Raw genomic sequence first — 24,004 nt, forward strand, 5'->3', positions numbered from 1 at the left:
AGTTACTTATTTGTTCGCTTTTGAAACTTCTTTCTGTTTGTCCAGTTGTTCCCTCTCCTCCATCTGCTATCGCTCTGCTGCTGTGCACTGGGTCTGAGATGGTGCTGGGCTGGAGGGCCCCGTCTTTTAACGGGGGAAACCCTGTACGTGGGTACTACCTGGACAAGAGGGAGAAGGGCATGGAAACATGGAGAGAGGTCAACGTCACACCTGCCAAAGACAGGCAGTTTAAGGTCAGTCATGCTCAAACAGTTGGATCAATTCACAGGAACTTACGGATATTAAACTGCCTGGTTGATGGATTTTAGTGACTTAAGGTCTTTCTTTCAACACCACCAGCAGCTATCCAATTTTAAACAATTATGGAAACATCCTGACAACTCACATACTAACTGGCCCACATTTTGGAGCAGGTTTATTCTACCTACTCAGTAATTGCCTGATTTTTATTCAAGGTTAGGTCCATATTTGCATTTTACTGATTACTTGTTAACCTTAAAAATTCTGGTGTTTTAATGAATTAATCAAACTAATTATTCAAGTAATTAAATTAGACTAAACAAACCCTCTTCAAACTGTTTCTTTGGGTTTTTCAATGAGCATTTCAATATGACCCACATTTCCCCTGCAGGTGAATGAATTTTCCACTGTGCAGTAATGCTCTTTTTCTAATTTCAAGACAAACATTCTTGAGTTTACCTGGCCACCTGCTTTGGCACAGCTTAACAGATGGTCAAACAGCTCTCAGAAAATGAGTGTTTACGGCCAAATGAATAGAGCATGTCTATACAGAGGCAGCTTCTTGTGAACTATCTTAAGTTTGGTGCTTTATATGCATTTTTTTCAGGAACATTTTGTCAGAAAATATTTCAGGAAATATGCTAAAAGTAGACGTGAAGGTGGAAAGCAGCAGTAAAGTCTATTGTTAAGGAAAATTGTACATTCAGGTGCAAGCCAGTCTTACTAGAATAATGTAATAAGAATACCTGTGTACAAGTTTTAAGTATTTTAGATAAGTTGTTGTAAAGATGGAAACGGCATCCATGTATAAACTGTAACTATGGACATTATTGTAATGATCTGACTATGTCCTTTATATCATGTCAAGCTAACCCTGTCCATTAGATATAACCCTAATCAATTCCAGATGAGAGAGCTAAGAAATTGTGAATGAAGTGTAAATCATCTTCAGCTTTATCTGTAGATCAAAGTGCTTCACAAAAACAAAAATGATAAGAACAGTAAAGAAGAAGAAAATTAAAATGCAAACATTTATTCATGCACACAATAATCACAGAAAGTCACACACACACAAAATTAAATCATAAAAATTTATGGGCAACAATTTCAACCTATGAGAGACGACAGATTCCAAAAAGATACACACGAGATAAGTAAGGGATAATATCTGACGAGGTGTCCATTATCATAAATTAATGGACTTCGCAGAAGCAACCTTCGGACGCCTTCACATCGTCCATTAATTTATGATAATGGACACCTCGAAGGGCATTAACTCGCTTATACCATGGTCACTTACAAAAGAAATAAATATTAAATCAATTATTATTATGTTAATATTATGGAGTATTCACCCAGACCATGTTATAAAGACTAATAAAAAAAAGTTCAGATAAAAGAAAAAAGATAATTCACAGCAGAAAGTGACAACCACAATTCCCAGAGTTTATGAGGGTGTGTAACATTACAGAGTTATTGAGAGCATCGCACACAGTGATCAGATGTGTCATACCACAGCTGACTGGATGAATTAGTGAACCAATCCTAATGATGAGCATAACAAAAAGGAAAGTTTTAAATTGAAACTTGAGCTGAATCTTTGTGGAACAGAGTAATAAAAATGCAGTAATTTCAGCCTTTATTTTAAGATGTGCCCTTTGCCAAATATTTCACAATTTTAGATGTAATCAGTTTGTAATTATCATTTTCATTCTTATGTGATTGAATTGCTTTATCTTTCTTCTGAAACTGTCACTGAATGTTTTATTTTAGTCATGTCAATACATAACTCATGCTTTTCTAGCTGCTCCCTGACACCGCCTCTTAGTATGAATTGTCGAGATATCAGGTGAAAATCTTTTATCTGATGCACCAGTTGTTAAATTCTTGGCCAGTGCCAACACAAATGTTCAAGATAATAAGTTGGCTGCCATTCACCATTAGCTGAAAGAAAGGGGTTTAGTCTATACCTGCATACATACTGTACTTAAAACCTTTATAATAAAGTTTCACTTAAATAGATCATTTCTATTATGTAAAAGAAAATAAAAAAAAAACAAACAGATCTCCACGACTCTTCAGTGCTCACATGCCTCCCAAAAATTAAATGTAAATATATATTGTCAGTTTAAAGGTGAATTTCCATGCGTATGTTGTCCTATTATCAGATAAATATTTCCTGATGTTGGGTTGATATATCGGAGCATCCCCAATCTAGATGCAGACTCTCATCATTTCTCTGAACTGCTGTACACATTATTGTACACGATGCACTTGAACTTACCTTTGAAAGGAACATATTGAGTATTCGTTGAGAACAGCTTGAGAACTTAGAAACATGCAAAGATCCTCACCTTCCACTGAGGACTTTTAATGTAATTATACAATTATTCTGCATTTTGGTGTTCAAAATAATGACAGTAAAAGCTGAAGCTCCTTCTTTCACTTTGCTGCATCACTAGGCAACAAGTAGTGTCCATGGAGACCATGGAAAGTAAAATCTTTAACTTGTCTAACAAAGATTACAGGTAGCTCATAATTAGACATTGTGCAAATATGTTACATGTGAGTGGCTCTTTTTATCTCCTGGGAGAAAACATGGACTGTGCAGCCGTACATCAAGATTAGTCCATGTTGTGGAGTGCAGAGCTTTGAGTACTGGAGGTCCCAGAACTCTCTGATGAGAACACGCAGTGCCTCCTTTTGAGCAAAGGGAGAAATGTCAACAATGTGCCATCCTCGACAAATGCAATCTCCATTTTCAGCAAAAGCTGGTATTTTAATTAAGTTGCTGATTTCCTAGAAGTAAAATAAAGGAATTTGGAATCGATTAGGTAGCTATTGTTGGTAAAGGCCATTCTTCTTTTCTGGACTGCAGTTTGTAGTTTTTCAACATGGGTTGTGTTTTGTTCTTTGCTTTAGTGTGGTCATTATATTTCCCATGCTCTGACTTTACTGGCGACCTTCCCAGTTCTTCTTCTCTTACCTGATAGCAGCCGAGAGATGCTCCAGCTTTCCTCAAACTTTTCTCATCAATTTACATCCAGCATCTAAATAACATCACTTTCTGCTTTATTTGATTGAGTCCCCCCCTCTTTTTCAGTTTTCTTCTTTTTTTCATATAGTTCTGTTTTTGTCTTTGTTCAGTGTCAGGTTTGTGTCCTCTTAGTAATATGTTATGTTGTTTTTCTTCGCCAAGCCATGCTCACAGTTTGTTCAGTGCTTTTCTTTCACCAAGTAAAGTTTAGGTATGTTACACCTGTTTGCTTCTGGAGCTTGTTCGAATCTCCATCACTGTACACAACATTGTGACAAAAGTATAACTGATCCTGCTTTATTAGAACAAAAACAGCTAAAATTCCTTCTCTCTTTCACTTTACAGCAAAACCAGGATTTTAATTTTTACAATTTAATTACTAAATCATTGATTAAGACAAAGGTATATCAAAAAAAAGTAAGAAAAAATAAGCTGCTCTGCAGATTGTGATTGTAATATTTTAATACTACTGCATTAACATCTGATTATCACTGTTTTGTAGTAGTTGGCCAAGACTGAGTTAATTTTCTTATATATTTTGCCTTCATTCAGTCAGTCAGGTCAGTAGATCACAAAATTAGTCTGCAGTGTAATAAAATGATAGGAAAGCAATAAAAAAAAAAAAAAAACCTGTTTCCCAAACTTGACGTCTTTGAAATTCTAACAGCTGCATTCAGTAGACCATCTAAAAACTTTAAAATCACTTCTTAGCTGATCTCTAAACTTGAATTAGAAGGAGAAACTATGGCTCTTAGATTAATACAGGGGAGAAAAAGTAGAACATTTGGCTCTACAATATTAAATAACACCAGAAAGTTGTAGAAAATGATGAGCAATGATAGAATTTTACCTCAAATGTTTACGTTGTTTATGTGAAATACACAAAACTGTTGGTTAAAAACAGTTTTCATATTGTGAAACGCAGCCACATCCCCATCTAGTGGACAAACATTGCACTTATTTATACAGACAATTTTTTGCATTTGTTTCACTGGAATTATAAGTCTTTAGTTAGAGAGGGGCAGAATACAGCAGGGGAGTTTAGCTCCTTTATTGGAGCTAAAGACACAGAACCCTGGATTTATAGAGAGAGATCCTGAACTCTCTAAAATACAAATAAGAATATTGAAGGACTAAATTTGAGCAATGTTAAAAGAAAACTTTCAGTTTCTGCTCATTTATCCTCAATGATTTAATACTTTTCTTCTTCATGCAATAAATGTCATCTGCTTCTCTTTTTAACCACCAATTGTATTGTAGCTGATCAGTATTATTGTGCATGCTGCATGTTTGTAGGTCTGCAACTTGAAAAGTGGACATTTCTACCACTTTCGTGTATTTGCTGCCAACGTGGCTGGCGTGGGGAAACCCTCTGATCCCAGTGACGCTTTCCTTTGTGAGAAGTGGACGATGCCAGAACCAGGTGACAATAAATATTTCTTAAAATCCAAAATTACTGCAAAAACTTGAAATCAGCATGTGTGACAGCTGCATCAGACAGCTGCCAGATGAACTTTCTGCATATTTACCCTGGTATAATTATCTTGAGATTCCTTCCAGGCATCTTCACTTGCATCATACTGCACAATAAAACATGCAAATGGGGCAACGATAACCGCAACATAGACTATTTTTGAGTTGGCGGTGCATTTAACTGTAATAATTATACATTTCCAAGAAAAGCAGTTACTTAAGAGCTTTGGGAATTTGAGCTGCTATCAACTGCCTTCCCAGCCTGCAGTTTCTACAATCTCCTTATCGACCCTGGCCACATAAGGGGAGGTGAGATAGAAATAAACACCATCCATCTACAGGAGGATCCATTTCCACTTGCTGCAATTTTACTTCTATTTAAACAGCTCCATTAAAAGTGTATGTAGTCATTTCACAGCTAAATAAACAGCTTGGTATGAAAAACCCATATGATGATAAGCTATTCTTTATTGTGCCGCTGAAGTGCACGTTAATAGCCGAGATCAGCAGTTAAGTGCGTGATAAAGTAGCCAAAATGGTATCTGAAATTACAGCTTTGAGTTAGAACTGGCCTGTGGTATTTATTATTGTTGTTTATATATAATTAGTCATTTAATATTTTTGCTAGTGAGGATTTTGGAAATTGGAAATTACACGTTCAGTTATGCTGTTTTGTTATTGTGGAAAAATAGAAATGATAGATAATGCCTCTAATGTTTTATTCAAGTGCCACTGTGAGAGAATAATAATATAAAATAACAATATTTTATTGATTTATTTATTGCTTTACAAAAACAACAGGGTTATTCTACCCAGAGCAGAGTCTGCAGGCACACCTTTCAGGCTTAACGCGACTTGTTAACATGTAAGGGAACCTGTATGAAGCTTGAGAGGTGGATTAATGTGGAAAATGATAGATGCAGCTCTTGTTGCTGCTTATTAAGCTTATCGCTTTGAGCTTGTGGTAAATACTTAAAAAGATTTCTCTTCCTTTGAGGACAAAAATGCATGTGTGCAGTGATATTGCTGTTCCAGGAAGATAGGCTGGATTTTTAAATGTGTGGAAGACAAAACAACCACCATCCCCAGAAAAATTAAGCCATTCATCATTTATTCAGACAGTTTACTTGTACACAAGCACAACCACACACATACAGGTTCAGACAGTCATAGTTTTGATATGTGGCTGCTCAGTAGAAAACCCACCAGCTCCTGCTCCTCTCGCCAGCTTTTTGTGCCGCTAATATTGAAAATGGAGACAGTCTTTTAAAATCTTAGACTTTAGAAGCGCAGCTCATTAATCTTGGCAAATAGGCTTTCCTCAGTGTCATTAATAATTAAAAAGTGACTGAAAATCATTATGCAAATTGGATATCATGTGCTGCCTTGAAGTTAGCCAGGGTAGATTAGAAGAAGTTTCTATGCTCATTTTGACCTTTTTTTTAAAAGTTTATTTTGTGTTTTGTCTTCTCGTTGTGACAGAGAGGTGCGGTGCAGTTGTTTTGGAGTTGGACTCAGTCTGTGATGTGATTTCTTCACCCTCTGTTCCTCAGGTTGCCCCTATGACTTGGAGTTCAGGGAGGTGAGGAATAGCTCCTTGGTGCTCTTATGGGCCGCTCCGCTGTACGAAGGTCGAAGTCCTGTCATTGGCTACTTGCTGGAAATCTCCCAGGTTGACCAGTTAGAAAACTGGACTGCTTTGACTGATAAACCAATTTCCGACACACATTTCAAGGTTAGTGAAGCTGCAACTTTATTATTCTTAAACCGCACCTAGCTGGGACCTTTCACTCCTCATTGTGTCTGCACCCGCTATATCCTACAGATTTTTAATAGTGACCAGTAAATATTTGATGTGCTTCTTGCAGGTGTCTGGTCTTCAGGCAGGTCAGACCTACCGTCTCCGTGTGTCAGCTGTTAATGATGTAGCAGTGGGTCGTGCTTCTCTGCCCTCTGAGCCAGTCACAGTTCAGACCCAACCAGGTCAGTCTATGGGAGAAATATGAAATGGAAAAAAAAGATGAAATGGAAAAGAAAAAGATTTAATTAAACCCAGGGGGGATTGTAAAAACATTTAAATATTAAATTTTTAAAAATGTATTAATCAACTAAAGAATATTCATTAGAATTAAAATGATTAGTTGGATAAAAAAGATGTTAAAACAAACTTCTGTGTGGAAATGACAGAAAAAGCTGCACACACATTTGTTGCCGTCCTGCAAAGATATTCTAAGTTTTATTTTATATAGGACTTCTGAATACGATCTATACTACAATAAATGGTTCAGAAACAAGCTAGCTTAGCATAAAAAACTGAAAATGGGGCAAACTAACAGGCTTATTACAAACTGCTTCAGACTCCAACTTCATAGAGGAACCAGTTTTCTTATTTTAGTTCTCAGAAAGACAACAAATGAGCAAATTTCTAAAACAAGACTTAGACTAGATCTTATTGTCATTTAGCATTGTTCACTTTGCAATGTACAAAAGAACAAATTCCATTTCAGCAGCTCCAGAAACAGTGCAATAATAAAATAGAGAAAGAATATAAAAAAGCTTAATGGATTCTAAAAACATAACTAAAATTATTTACACAGAGCATAGGAGCATAGCACAGTGCAAATTGAGTAGAATCAGAAAATTGTACATTACATTGTTGCACAATTGATATAGTCAAATACTAGAATGATAATATTGTACAGAGATCACAGAGTTCAGCAGCCTGATGGCTTGGGGGGGATCTGGCTGCAGAGCCTTTTCTTTGAGGGCCGAGAGGAACAGTCTATGATGGGGAGTCCTTGAGGGGGGTCCTTGAAGTTTCACATCTTGGAACGGAGGGAGTGATGGCCCTTCTTCTATCCTCACCATTCTGCCTGGAGACTTCTAGCCCGGGACCCTGCAGCTGTCTGACCAGATTGAAATGCAGCTGGTCAGCACACTCTGTGGAGGGTGCTGAGGATGGGAGGGGGCAGATGAGCTCTCCTTATATGATGCAGAAAGTGCAGGTGCTGCTGAGCAGTGATGACCGGCAGAGAGTGTATGTGATCTTTACCCCCAGGATCTCTGTGCTGCTGACCATGTCCACAGTTGAGTTGTTGGTGAGGAGTGGTGTGGGGCTTTGTCTTGTCTTCCTGAAGTCTGCAACAATTTCTCATGTGTTATCAAAATTCAGGATCAAATTGTTTGTTACACCCCGTTCCACCAGGAGGTTTACTTCCTCTCTGTAAGCTAGGACAGTTTGCTTACCAGATGTTGTAAAATAGAAATTTAAAATGTGGAACTACTCCTTTAAATGCCACTTATTTGTCCAGCTTCACCCTAGTACACAGATGTGACTTAATTTGGTGCTAAAAGATATAATAATACAAAAGATGAGAGTATTCAATAAGGAACAAACAAGTTTTCAGCACCTTATTATACAATATTTTTTTTCTTTTAAGTCATTTTACAAAATTTTTAAAACACCTGAATGAGCAATGTGTGCAATTAATGATCTAATTGCACACATTGCTCATTCAGGTGTTTTCCCTGAGCCTCACCAACTGTTTCTTTTATTCACAGGCACCAAAGACATTGAGATAGGTGTGGATAATGATGGCTTCATATTTTTGGGCTATGAGGCTGTTGAGATGAACGATGAGAGCAAGTTCATCTGGAGCAAAAATTATACTGAACCCATCAATGGCAAGAGAATGAAAGTAGAAACCAAGAACAACCGGTAGGTTTGTTCAGGTGTAGTTTATGGACTGTACATTTACCTTCCTGTCAGCTGAGTTAAATGACTGCCTGTCTGTTAACTTCTCTCAGGTTTTCCCATGTTATAGATCCCCTCTCTTGTTTTTCCAACCAGACCCACTGGCAGGGAAAGGTGTCCAACTGACCTGGATTTTGAATGAGCAAAACCTCATATGATAAATCACTGGGGTTGCTTTGCGAATTGAAATTTCTTACTGAAATTTTAACATTTAAGCATGTATAAATGATCCAGGAAGGATTCACAGCAAAGTCACAGGGACAGATGAACAAAAATCCCTGTCTGTCAATTTGACAGTTATTTTTATTTGTTTGTCAGGTCAGTTCTCACCTTCACAGATCCATCAGAGGAGGATCTGGGTCTCTATACGGTGGAGATGAGCGACAGCCCCCACTTGTCATCCAGCTATGATTTCACCGCTGAAGGTATGGATGGAATTTGTGAAATAGTAAAAGAAAACAGAAGAAAAAGTTAAAAAAAAAACAGTAAAATGCATTTTAGTTGCTTTTATCATTAATAAAGAGTTGGCAGACTTTGGGTTTAAGGGTTAAGAAGGTTTCCTCTCAAGCAAGTAATTACACTCCAGCAAGGTCACCTGTCAAACTAAGCATATGTTCTCAATTAACTTTCCTGTTTAAAGTTGTTCTACTTGCTGGTACTCTAATGACACAACAGCACTGATCAAAGATTAATTAACCTTCAAGCTTTCTTTTGACTTTTTTGCAGACCTTGAACGGCTCAAAGAGCTCAGCTGGCAAGTCAGAAATCCTTGTAAGTAGCAGAGGATGAGAATTAAAGAGGGGATCAAACCTTTCACAATAAGATCTCCCTTTTGTCTGGTTCATTGACTTATTTTAGATGTTTACACATTTAATCTAATTAGTATTTCTAGATGAGCATATTCCCGTGAAGAAGTCTCTGTATGGATCTTGTGATCAGACCTGATCTGTCTTTCCAGTGATTGCACTGAAGTCGGGCTGGCAGGTGGAAGTTTCTGAGAAGGGCAACGTACGTCTCTGGCTTCAGACCGAGAGTCTGAGTAACGCTGCAGAGCTCCGTCTCATCTGCAACGACAAGGAAATCTCCAGTACCCCAGTAAGTTCTCCTGTATTAATTCTGCTACAGAAGGTGAAGAGGGGCCTCCGCTTGTTTGGATAGGATTCCAATAATTGGCCATTTATTTAACTCCAGACAAAAATGTTGATTTATTGGGACACAACAAGTACACAGCACTTGTGTCAGGGAGAGGTGTTGTCCTGGTCCTCATCAGGTTCTTTAAACTCAGAAAACTCCAGCTTTCAGCCTCTGTTCTGAACTGTTAGGAGTGATTTATTTTTCATGATGTTGATGAATTAACGGCATGAACTGCATTTTTCCTGTTTGAGAGAATTATAAATCACATTAGAATCCTGGGCCCTCATTTATCAGTGGTTTGTAGAAACTGTCCTAAATTCCATCCAACAAATGAAATTTAGATTTAGGTTGTGAAAAAAACTCTGGTTTAACACCAAATATCTCTGTTTATATATGTGTCTGTATGTTTGCTTTCCAGCTTGTTTTTCTTTTCTAACAAATATTTGATACATCACTTCATTGTAATCAGTCAGATTTTCCTCATATTTTCTAATTAAATGTAGTTTATTTGTATTTGGTCTTCCCAACTTTTCTTCTGATTCCCCTCAGTTTTTCTTTGAATCTGCTTTGTGTAAGTTAATACTTTAAACCCTGACTGCAGAAAATTATTTTCCCCCCTTTATTATTATTATTATTATTATTATTATTATTATTATTATTATTATTATTATTATTATTATTATTTGCGCATATGTGTCTTATTAGTGTTATTTTAGAATTGTAGTGTAGTAAATAAAAAAAAAGAATTGTTGTAGTGCAAAATTTGTCCACAAGGGGTCAGAAAACTAGTTTCAGATTGTATAAAACAGCAGGTTTTTTACCATATGGGGAATCAATAGGTCTAAGAAACAGTATATATCAAATATGATACACATGGCATTAAAGTTGGAGTTATCTGAAAGGAACAGGAAAGAGCCTAGATTCTACCGATAGCTATCATGTTATGCAAAATAAAGTAAAACTTCAGAATACAAAAATTAAATGTAAGAGCCATTTTTTGTCTTTGTTTTAAATATGGGAACCTTGCACATATTATGAATAAGACCCTGCTGCTCTATATCATCGGGGTGTAGGTGCGTGCATCTGTCTTCATGACAAGGCAGCATGAATCCAAAATAGCAATTAGTGTTTTAATAAACATCCTGTAAGGCTGGAAATCAATGCTGTCAGTGATGATGAAGAGCAGGTGTGTAAGGCAGCAGAGAAGACTGGGAGCTGAGTTAATTTGATGAAGTCTGAAGACTGGAAGATCACCTGAGGTGAAAGCAGAGACAGAGCCCACATCTGGTGTATGTGTCATGTTTAGTTAGATGTTAAAGAAAGAAGCAAGTAAACAATTTGGACAAACAAAAATCATCCTTTGAACAAACATTTTTCAGGGCAATAAATGAAGTAATTCCCTGAACAAGTTTATTTATTTAGTTATTTATTTTTTACTGAAAACTGTAGATATGAAAAACATATGAGAATAATAACCAATACTCCCTATTTCTTGTCAAAAGTTGTGTCTTTGCACATATGTATGGATAAAATCCAAAAGAAAATGTATTTCAAGGCTGAGGTTCATACACAGGTTATCAGTCCAGGGGCTTGTACTATGAAGCAGGATTAGTGGCTTATCGAGGAAACTTCAGGTTCATCTCTATATTTTCAGTATCACAATGCTGGTTTACCTCTCATAAGGTTGTATCACCATGGCAACTGATGCTGGAAACTGCTCCAGGCAGGTTAGGTTCTGAGATAAGAGATCACTAGCTGTAAAAAAAAAAAATAAAAAGCCTCCAGACTAATTAATTCTCTTAAAAAGGAAAATAAATAAATAAAAAAGGCATCAGTGCAGACAGTGGCAGTTTGTCTGGTTCTCTGAGAATGGAAGGGATTACTGTAAAGTTAGTTCCTTTTGACTTTTAAAGAACTTTGATTCCACAATTTATTAATAAAATCCCCCCCTGAGCTATAAACAATTATCATGCCTGTCTTTCAGACCAAATTGCATCAAGAAATGCCTGAACTGTTCACATCCATCTTAAAAAACAAGCAAATTAAAAGCACCTGACAATCAAAACTCTACTAAAGACATGTAGTCTTGTAGTTAAGACATGTGGACAAATCCCAGTTATTTCCAATAATCAATGTTCTGTTTGTTTTCAGTTTGGTGTAAAGAGCAACTACAACATCCAGTGCTGCATAGACAGAATAGGACTGAAACTCTCTCACATGCTTCAATAATACACCTGCAACACGTTCAGTTAGTAAAATGCACAATAATGCATCATCATATAGAACACAAATCATAGTTGACATTCTTCCTAAATCTCCAGTGTTAGGGTTAATTAAGTCAGATCACTCAAGGATATCCTGGATATGCTGAAAATGGATGGATGGATGGATGGATGGATGGATGGATGGATGGATGGATGGATGGATGGATGGATGGATGGATCAATGGAACATACAGCATAAATCATAAAACAGTACAAAACACTAAAAGGACATCAGATTAAAGAAGAAAACATATATACAGATAAGCTTTGTGTGTTACTCCATCTTGTAAGGCCGCCATTACTGAGGTGGCAAGTCCTAATTTCCTTCTCTCTGCTGACATGGACAGCAGCATGAATATCTGGACTGATAACATTACACAGAGGTCTTCAGTGATTGATATGGGTATGTTAGAATAGAATAGAATAGAATAGAATAGAATAGAATAGAATAGAATAGAATAGAATAGAAATAGAAATAGAAATAGAAATAGAAAATACTTTATTAATCCCTTTGGAGAGTCCTCAGGGAAATTTGGGTACAAGCAGCAATACAACACCAACAGTAAAGCAGGATAAGCACTAAGATATAATACATACAGGTATAAAGTAAAATAGAGGCAATAAGGTGCAAGAAAAGTATAAAATAGAATGTAATAAAAAAAAATGTTAACTGGAAATCTCAAAGTTTTTCTGTTTTTCATATTAGTTAGACATCAGTGCATTCGTCTAACCATGACTTCAATAACTAACAATCCATATTGGAATATAAAATGCAAATTCCATAATAAATGATCAAAAGTTGGTAAATAAATAGTTTCAAACTTTTGCGAAGGCTGTTAATTTTCTATTTTAATTATATTTGCCATAGTATTGTTATAACTAGTATAGACCGCAGGGCACCGAGTATGTGATCTCTTTCTGTTACAGACTGAAAATATTTTATTTTGTGGTCACAATGTTGCCCTGATAAGAGCAAATATTGTTTTATTTCACAATATCTCCCAAATTAGTCACTCACCATCAGCAACCCCAGCCCCTTGTCTCTTAGTCTATTGGGATTAATTAGTATAACAAATAGTTGTGTCATGTTAAGTTGGACAACAACATGGTGTGCGTACAGTTTAGTGTCAGATTGATCACTTTTCATCAAAATTAACCATGCTTTGGCTCTTGGGAATAAAATCCAGTGTTTCCTCTGCCATGACAGCACGTCATTTCTCCCCTGCTGTCTGGTTTTCCTCCCTGATGCAAACACATCGCCATCAGCGGACAAACAACCGGCTGGCAGTCAGAGAAGTTGCTGAAAAACTGGTTTTATATAAAGAAAATAAATAAATAAAATTCTCACCCTGCTAATGACAAAAGGATTTTATGCTACAGCAACAACAAATCTGGAGAGCAGATGTTTCCACCAGGAATCTTAAAGTTTAAACTATTATCTGTACTGTCTTCAGGTTTATTGAACCATGCACTGGGATGGCCACAGGAAAAAAGCTGATATAACCCAGAATATTTATTGTGGTTTTACAACTCGGCTGCACTGTGTCTCTTTGGGCTGTCTTGTTTTTGTGTGCATTGCTTTATATTCAGCAGTTCCCATTCATCGCCTGTGTTTCATTTTCATTTTTTCCATTATTTCCCATTATCAGAGCTCCATTTGAACAGTACTGATTATACATTATTTCTAAATGATCACAGCTGAGGTTTGTGATTTCCGTAGCCATTTAGCTGATTAGGGCCCTCAGGCTTGCCATACATCACAAATCCCATCCACCACTGTGACCTATCAACGTGCAAGGCATACACTTATTTTGATGAACATAAAAGTCATGAAAATGAGCTTCAAGCGTGTTTTCTTCTGTGTTACTGCTTGTTTATGTGTGTGCATCTTTTAGAAAGAAGAAATAGCTCATCTAATGTGCATATGTCATTTCAGAGACTTTGCACTAAGGTTCATAAAGTATTCTCTCTGTGCAACATGCCATCTATGCAATAGATCTCTAATCTCATGTTGGGATCATTCGTCTGGTTATGAGCTGATGAGGACCATATATGTGGCAATATTTGTTTGCTCTTCTGCAGCACTGTAAGATCAACTTTGACAAGGCCAAAGGTCTGGTGGAGTTACTGTTTGATCAGCTCTCTCAGGAGGACGAGGGCTCATACACGGCTCAGCTGAGGGATGGCCGTGCCAAGAATCAGTTCACTTTGGTCTTTGTGGATCAAAGTAAGTCGTGCATTCACTCTCCCACAAAGTTCTCTCATTGCCCGCATTATGCTGCACATCATAATAAATAATCAACTCTAATTGACTGGAAAAGTAAAGAACTCAACAAACATGGAGTAGTTGCACAGAAAAATCTGGCATTTCCCCAGAGAGGCTTCATGAATAAATAAAAAACAGACTACTCAGAAACAAAATATATATGTAGTCTTCCTGAGATGCACTTCTCAACCACAATAGATGGAACCATCCAATTAATAAATAAATCAGCTATATAAATGTTTATTTGCATGCAAAGACTATAATTTTGTATTATAAATTTATATATAGTGTTCATGTTTATCTAAAGAGTTGATGCAACTATATAAATGCAACTATCCTCTGCCTTTATGTGCACTTTTGTGCTTAACATTAACCTTTGAGGTGTTTGATTTTTTTTTTATCTCACTCTGATAACGTTTGTGTCTTTAGAGTTCCGAGAGACTCTGGCCTTGGCTGATGCAAACCGACGGGACAATCAGAGGAAGGCTGGTGAGAGATCTTCAAACACTAAAAACCAACAAACAGAAAAAATGAAGTATTTATTGTGGTCTCTGCACTGCATCAGTTTATTATACAGTAATTGAGTGGCTCCTTCTCGCTATTGTCTCATTTTGATCTGTCTGTCTGATAGTTCAGTTCTCTAAAATGTGATTAAAAAGACTCTACAAACTCCTTTGTATGTTTAAAAGTCAATGCCCCAATGTCTGATTGTGCAATACTATCTTACCCCATGTTCACTATTTAAAGTCCAAATGAGACTCCACCGAGCATGTTACATGCAGAATTCTTTACTGGTTAAGGCAAACATAATAAATGGGATAAGGTTTTCTGTCAGCATGCAGATTAAATCAGTCCATAGCTCCCATTTCAGATTATTTTTGTTTTTTATAATTTAAAAAAGGTAGGTCTCGAAAAGGGTGAAACTTGTACCTAAAATACCATTTAAAAAATAACTGAACTCTGATTTACAAACATTTGCTGAACAGTTGTCAGGGTTGCTGAAGCACAACAAAAACATGACTATTTTTTTAACATCTGTTTAATAGACAAGTACAAAGAAATGATTTTCAATTTTCAGTGTCTTCACTGACCAGCTCTGTTGTATTTAAGAAATATAATAAAAACATTAAAGTCAATGCCAATAGCACATTCAAAAACTGTCCATTATGCTCCATTGTTGCTCTTTTTAACTGGAACTTCTTAATTATTTGGGAATAGAGGATACTAATTGCTGCAGCCTTGCAAAAGAAATTTCCTTTTTTGTCCTAAGTTATAGCTGCTTGTCAGTCTGTGGTTCTCGTTATTTGACTTTGCTCTTCATGACACTCCATACATCTTCCTTTGGAGAATTGCAGGCGATTTTGGTGGATGCTCCCTTTAAGTCCTGACACCTTCACCTGATACTTATCAACCTGCTGATTGTAGAATCTTCCAGAAGATAGCTGCTTGGATATTGTATAAACTTTCATTTTAATCTACTTTTTCTTCAATCTTTTTTGAACATGTTGCTGGCATCAAACTCAGATTTTAATCAGATTTTCTAAATATAATGAAACTGAATAGTGGCGAGTGGAATAGTAGAATTTATGTTTATGCTTTTCTGGAAACACGATGAGTCACATTGTCATGATTTCAACTGATAAATCCCATAAATATATGTGTTCTTATCACATGTTCTGGATTGTACCTGCCATGTAGTCAATGTTGCTGCAGCTCTGTACAGATGAATAATCATTTCTCTTGTTTTCCAAGGACCTTATTTCCAGGAATTCTTGACATGGAGCGTGAATGAGGATTGTGAATTGATCATAAAGTGCAAGGTACTTTTTAAAATTTCCTGATGGCAATAACCTAACAACATATAAAAGAGGACATTTTACTATTTTAGACAGTACAAATATTAATATTATTAACCAAATACTTCATGTTAGCAGTATTATTGTGTTTGCAACAGAACTAAGAAAATTTCAGTACGTGTTCTACCTTTATTCCCTCTATTTGAGGTACATTTACAAATGAGCTAAATGAAACAAAAGCATCTAAAATTATATGTATTCAAGACTGAATAAAAAAAATCATATATAGATTTAGCTTGAAAAGTCTGCTGTTAACTAAATTTTGTTCAGTTCACATCAGCATGTATTGGGTTCGTCCATGTTTCAACTCTTCTCCAAGTTCACTGAAATCCTAAAAGGCTCTCACTGCAACCTGTTTTTATTGTTTTTGTAACTTAATTTCTCTTTATTTACAAACAACCCGACTGATTTCTCAATATAAATCAGAAGCTGTTCAAAGTCATTAAATCCAATTATAAAAGAGGGAATACACCCCAGTACCTTTAATGTTTTTACAGGATTTGTGCATCTCATCTCACTCAGGTCACAAACACAAACAAGGAAACGTCTTTCAAGTGGTTTAAGGAAGCTGTGGAAATGACTCAGGTTGTGTACGATCCGTCATCAGGAGCCAGCTCGCTCAACATCTCACAGGTTTGCATAATTCTGATTCTTCCCTGGTCTGTTCTCAGATAAGAGCTCCCGCTAATGGAAACTGACGTTCATAGACTTTAACTGGAGTAAAGAAATAAAGGAGATAGACACAGTGACAGGTGTGATATTTAAAGGATTAAGTCTTGACAGGTCTTTTAAGGAGGTGTTCTTGGGTTCACCTTCAAGTCAATGCTTTATGTTAACTTGTTTTGGAAATAAAAGGTCAAATTTTAGTATTAGGGTTTTTTTTAACAGAGATACTGAACTAATTATTTTCCCTCAGGTAACAAAAAAGGAAGCTGGTTTATACAAAGCTGTGGTGTCTGACAAGAGAGGAGAGGATGTCAGCACCTTGGCGTTACTGGACGATGGTGAGATGTAACCTTCCATTAACATAGAATAATAGCCAGGGGTTCAGTGTACCATCCATAACAGACACGAGGCAGTTGCTGTGTTTTATTTTTCTTCCTAATATTTCATTTTAGTGTTTCTAAAGTTACAACAGCAATATAAAAAGCTGTTTTTGTTATCATGGTTTGCAGAGTATGAAAAGCTTCTCCAGCAGCTGAGTAAGCAATGTGGTGAGTCACACACATTTATAAGAACAGCCGTTATGTAATGTCAGGTGTGCTGTGTTGGGATGAGGCTAATAAACCCAAAAGCCATGTTATGGTGTGTTAAGTGTGGTGTGCTCCTCGGATAAGAAAGAAAATGCAAGTATTCAACTGCAAAGCAAACTGAAATGTGTGCAAAGAGTGTCATTAATAAAACCACAAACTCTGGTTTTCTGCAGCACTGTCAGCTACTCCACTGAAGATCCAGAGCACTGCTGAAGGTTTTAAGCTCTACTGCTCTCTCAAATACTACATTAGCTTCCTGAAGACCAGCTGGTACTTCAAGTGAGTCCACATACTGAGTCCTGACATCCTTTGAAAAGCTATTGCTGAAATAAAGTATTTGAAATTATTTTTCTGCACTACTAAATCAATAAGATTGCAGGTCTTCTCTTTTTTCAGTTTTGGCACCATCTAGTAGCTCTGTGGTCACATTATTGACTTGAATCCACAGGGCTAGAAATTGTACATAAATTTTAGTAGTGCAGGAAAACTGTCAGCCAGAAGACGCAGCTGCAGCTCATACAGGATATGCCATAAATACAGGCTTCACATGCACACACTGAACACTGAGAGATAAAATTCACTCAGGTGTGATAAATGATAGTATACAGTCACAAAGGCCATCATTATGCATGAACTGCTTTTAATATTTTAAATGGACTATTTTTTCACTGGTTACTTACTCAGACTTTTACCCTCAGTATCCACTAAAAGTACAATATTGTACTGGATTGTGCTATTAGTACTTTTAACATAAGTGAAGTATGAGTACCTCTCCCATCACTGTGCATCCATTTACTGTAGCATTATGGTGCCCTTTTCTTTGCTGTGGCAAAGCCTGAAGTTTATTTTATAACATCTTCAGCCTCTAAAGCCTCTTTTACACTTCACCTACTAAACTGTCTGTAAGCACACAAACACAGAGATTAATGTGTTTAACCAGCTAAATAATTCACCAGTTGTTGTTTGATGCTTGCATCTTAACTGACATTGGCCTAAATTTAGGTGCACACACACACACACACACACACACACACACACACACACACACACACACACACACACACACACACACACACACACAGCAGGTTTTTTCATAAGTAAGACTAATAGCACCACCTGCTGCAGTATTTAAGGAGATGCAGAGATGATTTCTTTTAACCACAAACAAGTTTATGTTCCATTGCATATCAATAGGTCAACAGCAAAAAATTAGTTATAATCCTAATATTTGTGTTTTTGTAAAGGATCTAGCCAGGGATCTATATAAATCATATAGCTGCAGCAGTAGCATAAAAACAGTTTGCTTTTGCTCCTTCCTTCCCCACCTAGGGAGAGGAGAATTGACCAGGAGGCCAGGACAAAACCTGGCTGCACCATGCAAAAACTCTGGATTGAAATCTTAAACCCAACAGAGAATGATAAAGGACGGTACACCTTGGAGATGTTTGATGGCAAAGAGACACATAGACGTCATCTTGAACTGTCTGGTGAAGGTGTGTGGAAGTGCCTTTTTGCTATAAAGGATCTAACAAAAAAAATAAATAAACAAATGTTTATAAGTAAGAATGCAGCCAGTGTGATTGGATGTCATTTAAATCCTCATTGGGGTTGTTATTAAATCTTTCATCAGCTTTTGCTGAAGCCCTGCTGGAGCACCAGAGGTTGAAGTAAGTGCAAAACCATGTGCATCTAGCATGGCTTGCTGTGTCACTAAAATGAAATACTCAAGACTCTGAGGTCATACGTTACAAGCAGACATGCATGTGACTTGATGAGTTTTATTGGAAAACTGTTAGTAGCTTTCCTTACTTTACTACACTATAAAGTTGTGGTAATTTAACCCTTTGTTTTCATCCCTCAGGCAACTGGCCATTGCTGAGAAAAGTGAGCCACATTTTATGTGTTAATCATAAATCAAAAGATTTTGTTTGGATTTCTGATCATTTATTGTTGACTTTTTATTTCAGATCGTGCCAAAGTGACAAAGGGTCTTCCAGATGTTGTGGCCATCATGGAGGGCAAGGTATGACATTGTCTGCTGTGACTATACCTGCCTCATATTTGACCTTCTGTATAATATGTAATTTGGTATTTTCTTCCCTCCTTTCCCCAGTCTCTCTGTCTGACATGTTTCATTGATGGTGAACCAGCTCCAGAGATCTTCTGGCTTCGTAATGATAGGGAAATCCTTGATCTGACCCATTTTACCATTACTAAAGAGCCCAAGCGCAGCTCTATCACTGTCAACAAGGTCAATGTGGAAGATTCTGGAAAGTACAGCATATTTGTGCGCAATCAGTTTGGGTCAGAAACTGTTGATGTGACAGTGAGTGTGTACAAGCATGGAGAGAAGCCTCCAGCTAATGCAGTGGAAATGGGTTAAAACTCATAAATTAAGTAAAAAACAAAATTAATTAGCTAAATTAAGCTGATAAGATATAATTTTATAGCTGACACTGAGACAATTTGTTAAAATTTCCTAAGTTTGTGCTTATTTTGAACTTCATTCTGGCACTTATTAATTTGTGGCCATTGTTCAGTTAGAAACAAAGATAATGCAGCTTTAAGTGCTTGTGTTACAACACATACACTGCAAAACCTTATGCTACTGAGCTTTTGGTGAAGCAGATGTGTCATTTGTACGTGTTGTGAATAAAGCTATTTTTATTCTATCTTTGTTGTATTTCTCTTTTTGGAATACTCTGATATAATCTTTTCTCTTTGTATTTTTACTGACTAAACGTAATGGTCAAAATCTTTTAAAAATTAGACATTTGATTGCTTTGACCATAATTTTGCAATGACTTATCTTGTCTTTTGAGTTAAAAGCAAACGGTCCGCAGTGTCATCAACCCTACTACAGGACCTCACTTTATCAGGTAGATTTGTATTAGGAGGTTCTATGGCACACAGGGCAGGCAGCTAATAAAATTAATTGAAAACTGCATGATGAATCATTGACTTAACAATTAAAATTCAAGTGGATTAAAATGGTTAGGCATTTTCCGCCTTTAATTTTGCATTTTCAACTCCAGTGAGATCTGTGAACCTCAGAATTGTCGATTAACTGTTGCTCCCCTCTGCATCCAGTTCTGCATTCATCACAAAAGCTATGAAAACAGTTGCATCTAAATATATACTGCATGCTTAACTTATAAATAAAACATTTCTGCATGAAAAGTTATACAAAACATTAAAATAACACTTTAATTCTTCCATGGTGGAGACTATGGTTTGGCTGAAAAGGAGTAAGTGAACTTCAGGTTGTTCAAACAGCAGTGGTTGCCCTGGAGGACTTTGTCACCCACTACACATAGCACTGCACTCCCTCTGGTTTGCGTATAAAAAGGTGTGGGTGCACCTTACCCTTTCCTCACATTGTGTTGAGCTTCACACAGCCTCCAGCCACCTTGGTGAAGGAGAACCCAGGCTCTTAAAAAACAAGATGGACTTCAGTGGAACATGGCAGGTCTATTCTCAGGAGAACTATGAGGAGTTCCTCAGGGCCATGGGTGAGAAAATAGTTGGCATGTAAAGCTATAACTTGAAGACACATTTAGATTTGGTTAACCATAAGCCTAGAGCACAGGTTTACAAAGCAAATAATCATCATTGCTTGTTAATTTAGTGGTACACGACATAATAACTCATTTACTCAACAGAACTCTCAGAAGATGTCATCAAGATGGCTAAAGAAGTCAAGCCAATTACTGAGATCAAGCAGACTGGCAATGACTTTGTCATTACCTCCAAGACGCCTGGAAAGTCTGTGACCAACTCCTTCACCATTGGCGAGGAGGCTGAAATTACCACAATGGATGGCAAGAAGCTAAAGGTTACTAATTTTGATTTACTTTTGTTTAACAAGAAATGGCTCCACAGCTATGTTAAGGCAGGACAATAACTATATGAGAAGTTTAATTTCTCATAAAGTCATGGTAATATTCTTACTCATGTGAGTGTTCAGTTAAGTGTCTAAATGGCCTTTGCCTGTTTTGAGTGAAGCATTAAATGCACTTTATTGTCTTGTTCTTTGACTCACCCCCAGTGCATTGTCAATATTGAGGGTGGCAAACTGGTCTGCAAAACTGGCAAGATGTGTCACATGCAAGAGCTGAAGGGAGGAGAAATGATTGAGGTACAATGCACTCTTCTGTTCATCTTACAGTACATGTCTGAAATCAAAAATGATTAAAAAAAAGTACTCACTGTTTAATTATATAAACTTAAGTAATGACCTTTATCACATGCGTGAATTTTTCATTGCATTTGTTTGTTTGTTTTTTCCTTTTCCTCTCCAGACTATGACTGTGGGCTCAACAACTCTTGTCAGGAGGAGCAAAAAGATTTAAATTTGGCAGCAAAAATAAACTCAATGTATATTTAAATAAAGTGTGGTTAACTAAGTGTGGTTTGTGTCTTTGTGCAAATGTCAGTGCATGATTTTGTGGCAGCCAAAGCTCTCTATGTATAAAATGTAATACAATGATATGTGAACCAGGCAAATGGGAATATTCAAAGTATACACTAAATGTTTTGGATGGTTTGCCATATGTCAAATGAAAAATGAGGTAGTGGAGATTTTCTTTAAAATTCATGTCTTTGGGAGACTTTTTTTGCCAGTTGCTATTGCTTTGGGGAATAAAAAGTAAGACATAGCAACATGGTGAACAGTTTGATCAAAAACAAGCAACAATAGTCATGTTCATAAAGCTTTTAATTAAATATCATTTTAGCATTTTTAATTGGTATTTTACTTACACTATACTTTATTTTTTATTTCAGACCCAGGGGGATCCATATCACACACACACACACACACACACACACACATAAAAGATAATCTTAACAATCTTCACATTATTAATTAACTTGTTTTATTAGATTTTTAATAGATAGTTTTGGAATATATTTTTTTTTTGGCTTTTTATTTTTCTAGTGTCTTATTTTATGATGTTTTGTCTATTTTATACTATTATTTTGTTTTAATCTTTATTTTATTTAGCCATTTTATTGGACTTTTATCCCTTTTAATGCTTAGCCTGTGTTATTTAAATTGCTGGTGTTTATTATATGTGTGTGTGTGTGTGTGTGTGTGTGTGTGTGTGTGTGTGTGTGTGTGTGTGTGTGTGTGTGTGTGTGTATATATATATATATATATATATATAAAGGGTGTCAAAATGAATGCATTGATGGCAGTAACTAATATATATAATTAATTGTGTTAATATTTTTAACACAATTAATGAATGTGCAGCATCACAAGCCCAATACATCCGTCAGTTCTCGTCCTGAGATGGAGACGTCTAGAGGCACAATGAAACAAGATGAGCCAGCCGGCTCTTTGGATGTGGAGCCCATGGGAGTTGCCCCATGGAGGATGATGTTGTTTTAACACCCACTCTTTTCCTGGTGAGAGGAACACTCAACACTTTTCCCACATACATACATACATACATACATACATAAAGAAAGAAAGAAAGAAAGAAAGAAAGAAAGAAAGAAAAGAATTTCCTGCATTTTGCACAGACGTCTGCTCTAGTGGCTTTCTGTTCGTCTGTGTCTGTGCAACATCCTCTCATTAAGGCTGTCTGTGATCAGCTGATTGACTTTTCTCTCTTGTTGTGTGATTTTTTGGTCAGCTGAGGAGTAGAACTAGTGGTTCATGGTTCACACCATCACATATTAACTCCAACTTATCCTTTTTGGTAGAACCCATCTCTAGCACAGTATCTGACAGGTGGTTAAAGGATTTATACTTCAGCTATGCAGGGGCGGATCTAGAAAAGTTTTGATGGGGGCCAGGCAGGGGCACTGGAAAAGGGGGGCACAAATGAGACCTCTTTTCTAAGGTCTAGACACATCCCAGCTAAGAGTGTTTTTGTTGACAAAGATGGAAAATTTGCAAAACCCAAAGGTACACCACCAGAAAGTTTATTAAACCAGTATGTGGAATTTATCACTAAAGAATATATAAGACATTGAAGTTAAAGCATGACTTCACATATAACAAAAATGTGAATGTGTTTTACTATATGAAAAAGAGAGCAGTTGTTCTGACATGGTAGTGTGACTAGGTTCATGTTATCTATTCTGACTGTAGTTATAAGAATTTTTCTGATCAGACAAAGAGTTTTTTAAGGAGTTGTAATTTTACCTTGGCACGTTTTGACTGGAACTTCAGTCTGTTTCTTCTTCTTTTGACAGTTTTACACGTATGCAGCTTGTTTTTGTTTAGTGTAGATAAGATCTATGCAGTTGTAAACCATTGATTTGTTGGGCAGCCATCTTTACTAAGTGAAGTTGGGGTTGGTAAGATCGCCCCGACTTGGGACTTGACAAGCTGTTTCGCTTTTAAAGACCCACAAAACTATGCTCACAAGTAGCAATGAAATAAGAGGTTTGTGAAGAATGGCAATCGTTAATGACAGAGATTTTCCTCCTTTAAAGAGTGCTAATGCTAACACAGCTACCAAGCTAGAGATGCATAACTATGCTTCTGTTACTAACTCCACCTGCTCCACCGTGACACCGATGGACAGATCAATAAATGCCTCCAGTACAAGACGGCAACTGAAAACAACTCCAACAAACCTCCCACCTGCTAAAACACAGGCGACTGAGACCGAGGTCTCTTAAGCTGCTGTTTTGATTGCAATCAAAAATCTGGATAGCGAGGTGGATGATTTCCAGAAATGTTCGTCCACATCACGCAGCGAGTCGAGCA

General features: G+C 36.8%; 2 protein-coding genes across 2 annotated transcripts in view; both read left to right on the forward strand.

Moving 5' to 3' along the window:
- myom3 (myomesin 3) overlaps positions 1-19,946 on the forward strand; it is a 62,365-nt gene extending 42,419 nt beyond the window's left edge. The window contains exons 17-36 of the mRNA XM_041988499.1: positions 46-233; positions 4,574-4,700; positions 6,304-6,485; positions 6,619-6,733; positions 8,312-8,468; positions 8,823-8,929; positions 9,231-9,275; positions 9,463-9,599; positions 13,985-14,129; positions 14,598-14,657; positions 15,921-15,988; positions 16,547-16,657; positions 16,941-17,028; positions 17,200-17,238; positions 17,451-17,556; positions 18,607-18,770; positions 18,908-18,944; positions 19,139-19,161; positions 19,245-19,300; positions 19,391-19,946. Of these exons, the coding sequence (XP_041844433.1) occupies positions 46-233; positions 4,574-4,700; positions 6,304-6,485; positions 6,619-6,733; positions 8,312-8,468; positions 8,823-8,929; positions 9,231-9,275; positions 9,463-9,599; positions 13,985-14,129; positions 14,598-14,657; positions 15,921-15,988; positions 16,547-16,657; positions 16,941-17,028; positions 17,200-17,238; positions 17,451-17,556; positions 18,607-18,770; positions 18,908-18,944; positions 19,139-19,161; positions 19,245-19,300; positions 19,391-19,660 (2,225 nt within the window). The 3' untranslated portion in view covers positions 19,661-19,946. The remainder of the gene's footprint in view (positions 1-45; positions 234-4,573; positions 4,701-6,303; positions 6,486-6,618; positions 6,734-8,311; positions 8,469-8,822; positions 8,930-9,230; positions 9,276-9,462; positions 9,600-13,984; positions 14,130-14,597; positions 14,658-15,920; positions 15,989-16,546; positions 16,658-16,940; positions 17,029-17,199; positions 17,239-17,450; positions 17,557-18,606; positions 18,771-18,907; positions 18,945-19,138; positions 19,162-19,244; positions 19,301-19,390) is intronic.
- Positions 19,947-20,642: 696 nt separating this feature from the next.
- On the forward strand, positions 20,643-21,683 carry fabp10a (fatty acid binding protein 10a, liver basic). The gene is made up of 4 exons (XM_041988505.1): positions 20,643-20,789; positions 20,940-21,112; positions 21,326-21,415; positions 21,579-21,683. The coding sequence occupies exons 1-4, from the start codon at positions 20,723-20,725 to the stop codon at positions 21,627-21,629; spliced, it is 381 nt and encodes a 126-aa protein (XP_041844439.1). The 5' UTR covers positions 20,643-20,722; the 3' UTR covers positions 21,630-21,683.
- The last annotated feature ends 2,321 nt before the right edge of the window (positions 21,684-24,004 follow it).

Source organism: Melanotaenia boesemani, chromosome 6 (genome assembly GCF_017639745.1).
Source record: "Melanotaenia boesemani isolate fMelBoe1 chromosome 6, fMelBoe1.pri, whole genome shotgun sequence".
NCBI classification, from domain to species: domain Eukaryota; kingdom Metazoa; phylum Chordata; class Actinopteri; order Atheriniformes; family Melanotaeniidae; genus Melanotaenia; species Melanotaenia boesemani.